Raw genomic sequence first — 12,620 nt, 5'->3', positions numbered from 1 at the left:
TACCAACATCCGTGTCAAGGATCCTGGCAACACAACTTGCTACCATGATGAATGATGATGGATAATGCAGATGCAAAGGAAGATAACACTTTCTCAGATTTCACCCTAGCAATGCCAAGGAAAGAAAATCTGGATGATCGACCGAGAGATATTTAGCACTTCGCTTCTAATGTTCTCCTTGATGTGCTAGTGTATCCCATTCATAGATACGGTTTGATAACTAGAAATCAAGTAAAAGGTCGGACTTCGGGAGCAATAGAATCCATAAGGAACAGTTACGGAGGTAAATCCTACGAAATCCTTATGGGGAGGTGGCCAACTTCTTCAATCAAGATACTACAATAATAGGTCTTTCGGCTGGGTGGTGCTGGCCACGACATCCACTTTACCAGTTATCGAGGAACCAATATTATAGTTCTTGGGGAAATGTTCCAACCATCATATCTGCCTGAGATTCAGATCTGGTTGGTGTCAGGATATTCCAGACTCATCGAGTCTAGGAAGAAAAATGAAAGTTTGCAACACAAATCGACGAGATGACGTTGCGGGATTCTCGGGAGATGAACTACGATAGCAAGCTCCAAAACATGAGCTGGTTCTGCTACAAACATGTGAACACGTTGTCCCAGACAAGCATGCCCACATGGTAGTCTTACAATAAAACACTACCGAGTTCTGGTTGGGAACCATCAGCGAGGATATTGAAGTTCTTTCATAAGTCCGGATTAGCTCTTATGAAGATACTCCTTCTCCTTGAACAAATCAGTCAGTGGCTTGGTGTGCTAGGATACACATATGGAATGAAGGTTGCAAGTCTCCAGACCACAGAATACTTCGCACGTGTGCATGACTGACTTGCGATGATTCCAGAGGAAGCAACATTGACTTTCTCGAGTCCACGGCGGCAACTTGCATCAAATGCACATGAATTAGAGGAAGTCACTTCTTACATCCGAACATATGCTTCATGAGCTAGCATGAACAAATGCTTCCAAAAGTTTCCAACACTAGCTTAATGTTCAGCAAAATTATGGAGAAGACAAGGATGTTGTCAATGGGCACAACAACAATTCATCTGGGTTTCCTTTTAAAAGGAATTCCATAGTTAAGTGAACAAGTGATAGCATTGGTCAGACCCAAAAGATATAATGGTGTATGCTCGAGGGATCAACCACGAGTAAGACAACATTACGAATATCGTTGGTTCTGGTCTGATTGGATGATAGCCCATACTCTAATCAAAGGTTGGATAAAAATGATAGGTCCATTAACTGATCACGAGGTTCAGTCGATGAAAATATCAACTTTCTTCAACACATACAAGACATCCCTTATAATGAACTATATCGGACAAGCTTCTATCTTCCAACTCTCCAAGTTGATGCATAGCTTAACCAACTAGCTCAGGGGTATCCAACACGGATTCTTGGATAAAGGGTGGTTTACAGGATAAACCAACTTGATCACGAGCTCAACATAACAGTCAGGTGACAACCTGGTGATACTTTCGAGAAGATATCCGGAAAATCACGAACCACCGATATGTTACTAAGATCGAGGACAATCCTGCTTTTCAGGGCAAGACGATATGATCAATAGGGCAAGGATTTGAAATAATCCTAACTCATCGATCGAGGAGTGAACCAGGAGAATGGACTAGGTAGCACGATCAATCTTAGAATGATGATTCACTAACCAACATGCTAAGAATGAAATTATTGTCCTTTAACTACCAAACAACGGAGTTGCTAGCAGTATTGATTTCACACATCACGACTCACTTGTCGACATTCCGGTTGCATCAACACGAAGACCGAGGAATGACTAATGATGGTGGGAAGTATCACTGTGTCAAGAGTTCATAGGATGGTGTGCAATTCCCATGACATTCTTGATATAAAGATGGTAATACTCCAAGGTAGAACAGAGCAAAAGCTGGATTGGCATTTTGATCTGCGGAGTACAATTGTTTTGACCCAATCCTAGATATGGATGAGGTACTGGAGTTTGTTTCTCCTAGTCATTCCGGAATAGAATGGCTTGACGGACCACAAGAGTAATAGGTATCGATGAACGATTGCACGCATACTCTTGACTATCAATTGATAAACGAGGGTCAGAAGACAACTAAAGAGGGACAACTCAAAGGAACATACGATTTTCTGAGTTGTGGATGCATGGTTTAGCATGTCGAACGAAGTTCAACATATTTCTTCCGGATAACCCATGCAGAAAGGTAGAACTGGCAGAGCCACAATATATAATGGAGAACTCATCAAGAATAATCCTGTTGTGATATTTCAGTTCAACGAGGAACTTCTGCCATAAGTAGTTCATGGTATTTGGAAGAAGAAGATACCACGGACTTCAAGGACTATCGCAAAGGTTACTAATATCCTAAAGGCACTAGCAATGACTATCAACATGAAGTAGGTAGAGTGAATCTCGGGTTCAAGAACCCAGGAACAGAATACCTATTACTAAGTAGCATCACGGGATGCTTTCGAGAATGATGGCCAGAATCATCACACTGGGAACACAAATCATGGCTAAATTACTAGATGATCCCCTAAGACACCTAGGGTCATAATAATATCTCCAACATATATGTCAAGGTAACAGAGTACCTCAACTCACTGATTAGTGTGGTTAATCTGGCCCAAAGGACATTGAAACGGGAGGAAGGAATTTGCAAGTGCATCAGACTGTTTAGAGACCTGAGATGACTCGGACAGCATAACGGCTGTAAATGCTCAAAAAGATTTGAAACATGCTACAAAAATGGTGGCATAGCCACTCAGAGGCACAATATCAAGGTTTGGAGATCAACAGTTAACATACAGAAGTAGTAGAAACTGAACTCAAGCTTAAATCCAACAATCTTATAAGTCTACGGATTAGTAACACGTGATCCTGATAAAAAGAAGAGATAGCCTAGTTCTTAATCCCCGTAGGAAAGATAAGATGACTCAGATCAGAAGGGCATAAAGTATAAGGAGTAAAAAGAGCCTTACGTTCCATCGCACAATCAATTCCCTTATATAACTATAGAATTTCTAGACTCAACTTCGACCAGTTTGGCTTGGTAATCCTACAGGCAGTCAAGCTCTGATACCAACGCTGTCAGGACCCCGACTCAATGCCACATCAATCTAGCATGTAACACCTCATATCACTTTGCGGCCTCACGCACGGTATTCCCACAGGTGTCGCCTTACCTTTACCCGGGACCGTTTGCGCCTGTTGGCACACGTATATGACAGTGTCGCTAGCATCCATATGATAAGGAGCCCGGGCTGACATGGCTAGTCGTATACCCAAAGTGGCACAAACTTACAGGGACAGGCATCCGTGACCCAGCATCGAACGTGTCGGTCATCAGCGAGTGAATCCAGGCTGTAGCACTGGGCTAGCAGGACTCCGGTGAACCGGGCTGTAGCGGGCTAACAGGACTCCGGTATTCATCGCGTGACATTTCCCCGAAGGGACAGACACAGGAACGAAGAAGGACACATGCCGGCCAACCTAAGTGTTTCGGAGCAGTAGCAAGCTACCATGGCTCGGTGGAAACACTAGGAGACATTTCCCGGTAAGAGAGGCTACTAAAGATAAACAACTAGATAGTCAGATCCCACACATACCAAGCATTTCAATAACATACACACAATATGCTCGATATGTGCAATACAACATGGCATCACAAAATGACTCTACGACTCAAGTAGTTTATCCAATAGGCTCCGAGGAGCGAGATATTACAAACATGGGTCTCATGACCCAACATTCAGAGCATACAAATCAAAACACAAGCGGAAGCTATCATGTCTGAGTACAGACATCTATAAATGAAAAAGGCTGAGAAGCCTGACTATCTACCAGATCCTGCCGAGGGCACAAGATCGTAGCTGAGGTAACAAGCTAAACGTCGAAGTCCACGCGGAACTACTAGCGAGACCGAAGTCTCTCTGCAAAAACATAAATTAAGCAACGTGAGTACAAATGTACCCAGCAAGACTTACATCAGAACTAACTACATATGCATCATTATCAACAAAGGGGATGGTGGGGTTTAACTGCAGCAAGCCAGCTTTGACTCAGTGGCTATCCTGAACTACGACTGCAAGTAACTCTTTTGAGGTGGCGCACACGAGTCCACATATTCACCATATCAATACACCACTATGGATCCGCTCCCGTCTCCCTGCGAGAACGCCAACCATAGCACTCACGCTTATCTTGCGTATTTTAGAGTATCCACTTTCACTTGTCTATGAACTGATATAAGCAACCCAGAAGTCCTTTACCGCGGACACGGCTATTCGAATAGATGATGTTAACCCTGCAGGGGTGTACTTCTTCATACATGTTTCCACCACTTAGCGTCTGCACACGACATGTGCTCGGCAGACTTCAAGCGAAAGCCGACGTGGGTGTAGACCACGACCTACCTAAACACTCAAGTCTCTAGTCCAGGTTTATCGCCTATTCGGGTTCCATCCATGAGGAGATCCGGCCGGAGTTTCGCTCACAGCCCCAAACGATGTGAACAGGGTTCCGTGACACCAAACGGGCGCCCGATATACCCGGCCACGTGCCTACCGCATCACAGCCCACCCCTACGGTCAGCGCTGTCCACGGCCTCTAGCATACTACAAGCACCAGAAACTACTTGCAACTCCTGGACAGAGGACAAGGGTGAATAAGAAGTCGAGCGGGGTCATATTTCAGGGCCCAATGTATGGTAGTAGCTGAATCATGGATCACAAACACAGAACTCAGTTCCTGAGGACGGCTTCAATGAGACAACCCACCATGTACTCCTACATGGCCTCTCACCGATACCTTTTACCAAATCGTGTTCACACACTTAGCTCACACATAGTAGGACATGTTCACACACCTCTGATTCATCCCCGATGAATCAGACCTGACTCAACTCTAAGCAGTAGCAGGCATGACAAACAAACATGAATGAGTAGGCACAACAGGGCTCAAACAACTCCTACTCCTACTAGTGGGTTTCATCTATTTACTGTGGAATGACAGGTCATGCAAAGGATAAAGGGGTTCAGCTACCGCAGCAAGTAACAGATGAATCGTTGTTGTCCTAATGCAGTAAAAGAGAGCAGGAGCGAGAGAGTGGGATTGTATCGGAATGAACAAGGGGGTTTTGCTTGCCTGGCACTTCTGAAGATAATATAGTTCTTCATCGGTGTCATCGATCACATCGCCGGTACACGTCTATCGAGAGGGGACAATTACCGGCAAACAAGGAAGAACGCAATCAATGCAATGCGACAATATGATGCATGAATGTGACATGGCAATATGATGTGATTTGTGCTGATGCAACTAAACCAGATTAAATGAAGTTGGTTTAAATCCAGGATTCAAATTCAAACTCCACATGTGGTTATTTAAATGCCATTTAATTGAATTGTGCTAAACAGCAGCTATAAGTTGTTCTAACATGCATGAAAATGATATAGATGGATAGATTGGATTTTTCTGATAATTTTTCATATATAAATTATTTCATTTGGAGTTACGGTTAATTTTCTATGATTTATCGAAGTTTTAGCTATTTCTGGAATTTCCTGATTATTAATAAAATAAATTAAATTCCAGAAAAGGAATATTGCGTCAGCATGGCGTCATGCTGACCTCAGCAGAGTCAACAGGGGCTGGTCCGGGTCAAACTGACCTGTGGGCCCTGCGTGTCAGTGTCTGGACTAACTAACCTAATTAAAATTAACCTTAACTAACTTGGTTAGCCGGGCGGGGCCCGCATGTCAGTGGGAGAGAGGGGAGAGTCAAACCGGGCAGTGGGGTCAACCCACGCCGGTCAAGGGTCAACGGTCGCCGGCGTTTAGCCGACGGCGAGCCCGACGCGGCGGCGAGAGTGGTTTTGGCCGTTTCGGCAACCAAACGAGCCGCGGAGGGTGGCTATGGGTAGCTGGGAACATGCCGCAACTTCTGGTGGAGTCGGTTGGGGTCGGGGCGGCCGGAATCGGCGCCGGCGACGAGCTCGGCGGCGGCCGAAGCTCGGGTGCAAGTGGGGATGGGGCTGCGGTGCGCAAACGAGCGCGGCGAGGTGCCTCGGAGGCTCTACGCGATGCGGGGAGCGCGTTGGGCGCATGCCCGGGACCAAATGGTCACCGGAGCATCACCGACGACGAGTGCGGGCGGCGGCGCGTGCGGTTGGATGTGGTGCGGCAGCTACAGCGTGCGAGAGAGGGAGCGGAGAGGGGGAGCAGGAGCAGGAGCTCACGGCGATGACGACGGAACGCTCGGCGAGGTCGGGGACGGTCCGGGGCCGACGAATTTGACGGTGATGGCCGGCGGGTCCGAGGTAGAAGACGAGCCCGGTGAGGTCGTCGGGGGCTTCTGGAGGGGCGTGGCTCGGTGAGATGGGTCGAGGACGGAGTGGCGGAGCTTGTGGGCTAGTCGGGGAAGCGAGGGAGGCCCGGTGGCCGTGGTGGCAGTGGACGGCGGCGACGAGCGCGCTCGGGCGCGAGAGGGGGAGAGCAGAGAAGGGAGAAGGGGTCGGGAGAGAGTGAGAGAGAGGAGCGAGGGGGCTGCGTGGCTTCACCCGAAGAGGCCAGGGCGAAGCGGCAAGCAGGAGGTGGCCGGGGCGGCGTCGGCGCTCGCCACGCCTCGCCTCTGTCCTTCTGGCGAGGGAGGAAGACGACAGGGGAGGGAGGCGGCGGTGGGCTGGGCCGGCTCTGCTGCAGGTGAGCGCCAGGTAAGTGGCTGGGCTGCTGGTGGGCTACCAGGTAAGGCCAGGTAAGTTGCTCTGTTTTATATTTCTGTTCTGTTTTCTATTTTTTTTTAAATTTGTTTTGCACTGTTTTAAATTTAAAAATAATTCAAACAATGCCAAAAACTCCTCTGAATATTTTTGTTTTGCTAGATGGACTTTTCCAAAAGCTCATAAAATATTTCAGGGGTGTTTGAAATTATATTCTAATTATATGAATATAATTCAAATTCAAATAGCTAATGATTTAAATTCAAAGTCCCAAAAATAAATCCTTAAAAATGTTCAATATTTTTGGTTTGGATCAAAACCCTTGCCAAAAATATTAAACATCTAAGAAGAGCATTTTGGAACAATGAATGAGATTTTAGGGTTTTTGCCTTTTTTTTATTTAGGGTTTTGAGGCTTCCAAAGTTCCTCAGTTCAAGTTTCAAAATTTAAACATGATGCAAACACCAGGCAGCACCAGAGGCTAAGGATGTGACAATAAGGTCTTATTACATCCAATATGTGAGTATATTGGATGTAATAAGATCTTATATTATGGGACGGACGGGGTATTAGCTAATTGCGTAGTGCTGTGATAAATTCTTGCTGAATTTAAAACAGATGTTGAGTGGGCCATGTTTGTCTGTTTTGTGAATGTCATTCAAGTTCGCACTGCAACTTCTCATTCACTTCTCCATGTATCTAGGTCCTCCTGGCTGTTTTGGACATCATGCTATTTTCTAATACATGACATGATGATTCACACTTCTGCAGAAGAAATTTGTCTAGCGAATTTTATATAGGCCATTTGGATGAGCAAAAGTGTATGAAAAATGTTCAGAACCACTGGAAGAAGATAGCAGGTAACTCAATTGGGACCTATTCCACTTTTGGAGTTTGCTTGCAAGTATGTACTCCCTCCGTCCGGAAATACTTGTCATCAAAATGAATAAAAGGGGATGTATCTAGATGTATTTTAGTTCTAGATACATCCCTTTTTGTCCATTTTGATGACAAGTATTTTTAGACGGAGGGAGTACATCTGGAACTATTTTTGTGCATACGACATTACTCCCCGCCTCCTCAAGCAGCTCGTCTTTGAGCTGAAAATCCTGGATCTTTTCTTCCTATTATACCAAAATTTTCTGAACACCACTTGCTACCGTGCCCCAAGACTTCATTTGCCTCAGGATTATCTGAACGTGATAAATCAACGTTAATGCTGGTGGCGCATCTGGTGGATCAACATGGAAGCACTTCAAAAGGCTCACATGAAAAAGATTGTGAATATGAACCCGTCCTGGAACGCCCAGTTTATATGCTATTGTCTCCACACGGCCCATAAATACAACAAATTGACTGGAGTTAAACCTGCGTCTAAAGAGACAGCATTGGTTTTGTAAAACAGAGTGTATAGTGGTCTAGCTGGATCAAAACTCTGCTCATTAGGCCTTGTACAATGCAAGGTGCTTAGGAGGGGGTGCTTAGAGAAATAAACCAGGCTTTTCTTAAACACCGGTGCTTATTTGTACAGGATAGACGCTTAACTAAGCGCCTCTCCTATAGAAATAGGCACCGGTACTTCAGAAAAATTCGGTTTATTTTTCTAAGCACCTCCCTAAGCATCTTCCATTATACAAGGCCTTAGTGACATCAATTGCTCATTTACATAGAGCCTGATTCAGCTTTGGGAATGGTGCATGTAAGTTTCTTCACATTTTATAATGATTCGATCCTAAAGGCTATGCCCGTAAAGGAAGTAAACACTTCTTGGGGAAAATGCCCCTCATTGATTTATTGTCCCATCCATTATGTAATATAAGAGGTAATTCTTCATGGTTCAGCCAAGGTGGATGGCATGCTTACTGAATACTGATACGTTTGCATCATAGTACTGAGCCCATGCCGCTGGATCGTGATCAGTCACGAGATCTTTTGCCATGATCACAGAACTGTTATGATGCTCCACTGTTAATGTCAAAGCACCGTACAAATGTGAAGATGTATGCCCCACAACTCACTATTCCATGTTTACTTAGAAACTAATTGTTCTTCCACCATCTCTTGCATGTGAGCCAGCGCATCAGCGGACTTTTTTTGTTTGTCGGGGCTTTTTTCTCTTCTAGTGATTTTCGGAGTTTTTTTCGTTTGTTTGTTTACTTTTTTATTTTGTTTTCTTTATTTTATCTGTTTATAAATTCATGAATATTTTAAAATTAGTGTTTATTTCTAAATTTGTGAACATTTTTTTTGAAATTCAGACATTTTAAAAGATCCTAATATTTTAATAAATTCCTGAACATTTTTAAAATTTCATGAACTTTTTAAAACTCAAGAACATTTTTTGAATTTATGGACATTTTTGTATCAGTAATATAGGTTTAAAATCTGTTATTTATATTCAATAATATTTTTTAATCCGTTGAAGAGGAAAAATAGAGGAGAAAATCAGGAGTAACAGCACTTTTTTTTTAGGATAACGGGGGCTTTTTGGGTGCAGCCGAGAGCAAGGAATGACAGTGCCATTATCGTGCCGGTCCATATGGCGCGGCTGCCAACTTCCAAATGGAGGACTCGACTCGATTTTTGGGCTTCAGGTACGTGTGGGCGGCGGGCGCGTTACATACACAAATCTGACCCGTCGGCGCATACGGCCCAACCCACATGTGACAGCCTGGCTTCGGGATACCCCTGGTTTCTCCGACCGACACCGAGCACCTCCGGGTCCCCATTCCTCTCCCATTCCCAGGCACCGATCCTGCTCCTTCCTCTGGGTGTTTGTCTATGGGCGAATATCTCCGGCAACGGCGACCTCTCTTCCCCTGCGCGTCCCTCTTCCGGCGTTGCCACCCCGTCGTCCATCGCTACCAGATCGACGACCGCCCCTTCATCCTCTCTGGTCTCTGCAGATCTACGCCGGCGGCCCGCCTTACCGACGGTTCTTCCTAGCCACGGTGGGTTCCTTTACTTCCCTTCCTCTACATCCCCTTATTTTTTGTTCACAGCATCACACCCGAATTCGTACAACCGCTGACCCCGTGGCTAGTAGGCAAAACTCAAGTAAAATTCCGTTGAAAGTTCGATTTTTCTGTTGTATATTGGAGAAGTCGGTATGTTTTCTCCTTCCGAACGCTAGGTGTTTCATTACCTCACTGATTATAAGCAGCAATCATACGGAGGTTTCATTTTTCATGTTTTGGGATTATATATCAGTTTAAGCATAAACTTGTACAGCTAGAATTATTATGTTCATGTCGTGTATACAGTACTAGTTACAATATTTTCCATTGGCTTTCACTCAAGAAAGATTGGAGTGGTAACGATAAATGAATGCATTGGAGATCAACAACATGTACATGATGTATTATCAATAAAGAGTTGGGGTGTCATAGTTCGGTTTGTGCTTTTGAGTAAATATGCTCTTATGCCAGACTGCAGATCAACGCTGAAAATGGGATATATTTAAAAATATTATTCTAGGCCTAGAAAGGGAACATTTTGTTTTGTGAGGATGTGCTTTCCTGAACTCCAGAGGTTTGGTGTTCCTTAATAAGTATATTGATCAACAACACAAATGGGACCATGTTTTGCTGTGAAGTTGAACACCTACCCTTCAAGGCACCATAGTGAATGCTTATCGTGGTATTGTGTCAAATCAGTTTGATCATAGCAACTACTCGTGGTAATCGGTTGGATCATTTGGTTGTGACTCAGAAACAAATATAGTTTCACTTTCCATTACTGCCGGTATTATTTGAAAGCCTACTTGTTAATCAAATTGATCATTTATTTCTTCTATCATTCTTGTGTAGTTCACACCCCCAACTCCAACAGACATCACATTTCCAAATTATTATTAATCTGGAAGATGGAAGCTATTTTTTTATGGACTAGTATGTTCTAGCAATAGCCATTAGTCCATGTTCTGCTTAGTCTAGGTATACTCTTCTACGTTTATCATCCTTGCAGATTCAGATTATAGTGAATTAAAAGATATCAGTAGTTGTGCTACTTCAGTTTTTGACTGGGCATGAATTGATCAGTATTTGTTTAACCATCTCTTATTAATAGACACTTCTGGTTCGCTCTTCGGTTTGTAGCTGAAGTCTCCATCCTAGAGGGTAGAGGCATTCCATTTCCTTCAGTTCAGTGATTGAGAATGGACAATGGATTTCCTGGCGAAGTTCTGAAGGCTGTTTTTCCTCTACTGGATGGTAAAGACTTGGTCTTTTGCATGCTTGTATGCCGCCAATGGTGCGAAATTGCAAAGGATGATTACTTCTGGAAATGCATCTGCTCACGGAAATGGCCTTCCATCTGCAAGCAGCCTCCTTCTGACACAAACTTCCAAAAGCTCTATTTAACGTTCTCCAAGCCACGGAAGACGGTGCACCTTCCTGTACCTAAGCTCACTTTTGAGGATCTGGTGTTTTACATTGACATGTGGCTTGAGGGATCACTAATCTTCTCTCAAGCAGTTTCAGGCTGCATTCTTCGAGCAGGTTTACAGAACACACCTGGCGGCATACCAGATGTACTTGTTGCACATCTGAATGCCGCAGACTGCATTTTGATGATGGAAGTCAAACCCAAGCTGACAGTCCCTATGGGGCCAGCCATCACCGTGTCTGTTCTTGCCCACCGCAAGGACACCAACAAGATGACTTGCATAATCAATACGTCGAGTTTTGATTACATTGACAGCAATGCAGCACGGGCATTGGCATATGAATATCTCAGGTTTTCACCCAGACACCCTTTCATATCAGACATCCGGGCCTGGATGTCGTTGCTTTTCCTGTATAAAGGAACAAACTCTATAGAGGTATTTGGTATTGAACTAGATTTTTGTGATGCGGCAAGGTCCGAGCCTGAGATCTTGTGGCTCTTAGACATGCTTGATTGGAAATAGAAGCTACTCTTTAGTTGTGATTTGAGCCTTTGAGGTATGTAAAGAATTTTCATCATATGTTGATCATCTACTGTTGTAGTACTGAAATATATGCTTTAAGATGTTGGAATAAAATGGCGATGTGCGCCCATTGGTTCTCTATACCGTTCATGATTTGGTATTGACTGATTTAGCCAGCACGGTGTTGAAGACTGCCTTTTGGCCCATAGTAGATTTGGTTTCTATGGATAATTGCTTGTGCTAAATCAACAGCAATTAATATGGGTCGAAGGGAGTGTATTATATTAGCCCGCTATTGTGTGACCATCATTTGTTCATTGGTGCATTCAAATTTTAGCGAATTTTAGCCTGGCATTTCATTGTTGTTGTTTTTTGACTTTTGCAAGGATTTCTAGCTTAGTATATTGCTCTTTCTCGTGAAAGTTGATGGAGAGGGGAGGGGCGGGAGCGTTAGGAGTGTTGTTCCCTTTCTAGGGAGCTTACAAAAACTCTAGCAGAGCTGCCGTATGTGCACTCTTTAAAACACACTCGACCATACTGGCGCGCGTTGCTGCGCCCGTCTATTTTTTAATAAAATGGTAGAAATTTCCATAACTATATGAAGTCAGATTGCATCAAAGTTAAATTCATATAGGCTAACTTGAAATACTGAAGTAAAGGTCGTTTTGAATTTGCAGCAGAGCCACATGTCATGGACATGCACACGAGTTTTATCTTTACATGAACCCTTTATCATACAATGAGGTTTCTAAGGATTGAGGGCGCCAAGTCTAATGTATGTGGAAAGAGCATGTATATTAATTCAAACAACAGTGTTCAAAAGGACAAGATAATAGTGAACACATCTATGCTATTCTTTTTGCTTTCTTATAGGATTAACTATTTCCAGTATAGTCATGGACTATGTGACAGTATTTGTGTATGTCAAAAAAGGCACCTACAGCTTGGAATCAAAACCAG

At 43.9% G+C, this 12,620-nt stretch overlaps 1 protein-coding gene across 3 annotated transcripts; it reads left to right on the top strand.

Moving 5' to 3' along the window:
• Window positions 1-7,513: 7,513 nt before the first annotated feature.
• LOC119364529 (F-box protein At5g39250-like) lies at window positions 7,514-11,810 on the top strand. Of its 3 annotated transcripts, none has more exons than XM_037630012.1 (2): window positions 7,514-7,611; window positions 10,849-11,810. In XM_037630012.1, exon 2 carries the CDS (start codon window positions 10,908-10,910, stop codon window positions 11,658-11,660), a length of 753 nt encoding a protein of 250 aa, XP_037485909.1. In that variant the 5' UTR covers window positions 7,514-7,611; window positions 10,849-10,907; the 3' UTR covers window positions 11,661-11,810. The 3 variants fall into 3 exon arrangements, with proteins under 3 accessions (XP_037485909.1, XP_037485908.1, XP_037485907.1); XM_037630011.1 differs by lacking the exon at window positions 7,514-7,611 and adding an exon at window positions 9,445-9,702 and having other exon boundaries at window positions 10,820-11,810; XM_037630010.1 differs by lacking the exon at window positions 7,514-7,611 and adding an exon at window positions 9,446-9,702.
• Window positions 11,811-12,620: the final 810 nt, after the last annotated feature.

The sequence above is a fragment of the Triticum dicoccoides genome, chromosome 2B, assembly GCF_002162155.2.
Source record: "Triticum dicoccoides isolate Atlit2015 ecotype Zavitan chromosome 2B, WEW_v2.0, whole genome shotgun sequence".
NCBI classification, from domain to species: Eukaryota; Viridiplantae; Streptophyta; class Magnoliopsida; order Poales; family Poaceae; genus Triticum; species Triticum dicoccoides.
This window is presented reverse-complemented; position numbering and strand designations above follow the sequence as displayed.

Bases quoted from the DNA above. Each gene is read 5' to 3' on its own strand.
- LOC119364529 (XM_037630012.1), top strand. From the start codon at position 10,908: ATGGACAATGGATTTCCTGGCGAAGTTCTGAAGGCTGTTTTTCCTCTA.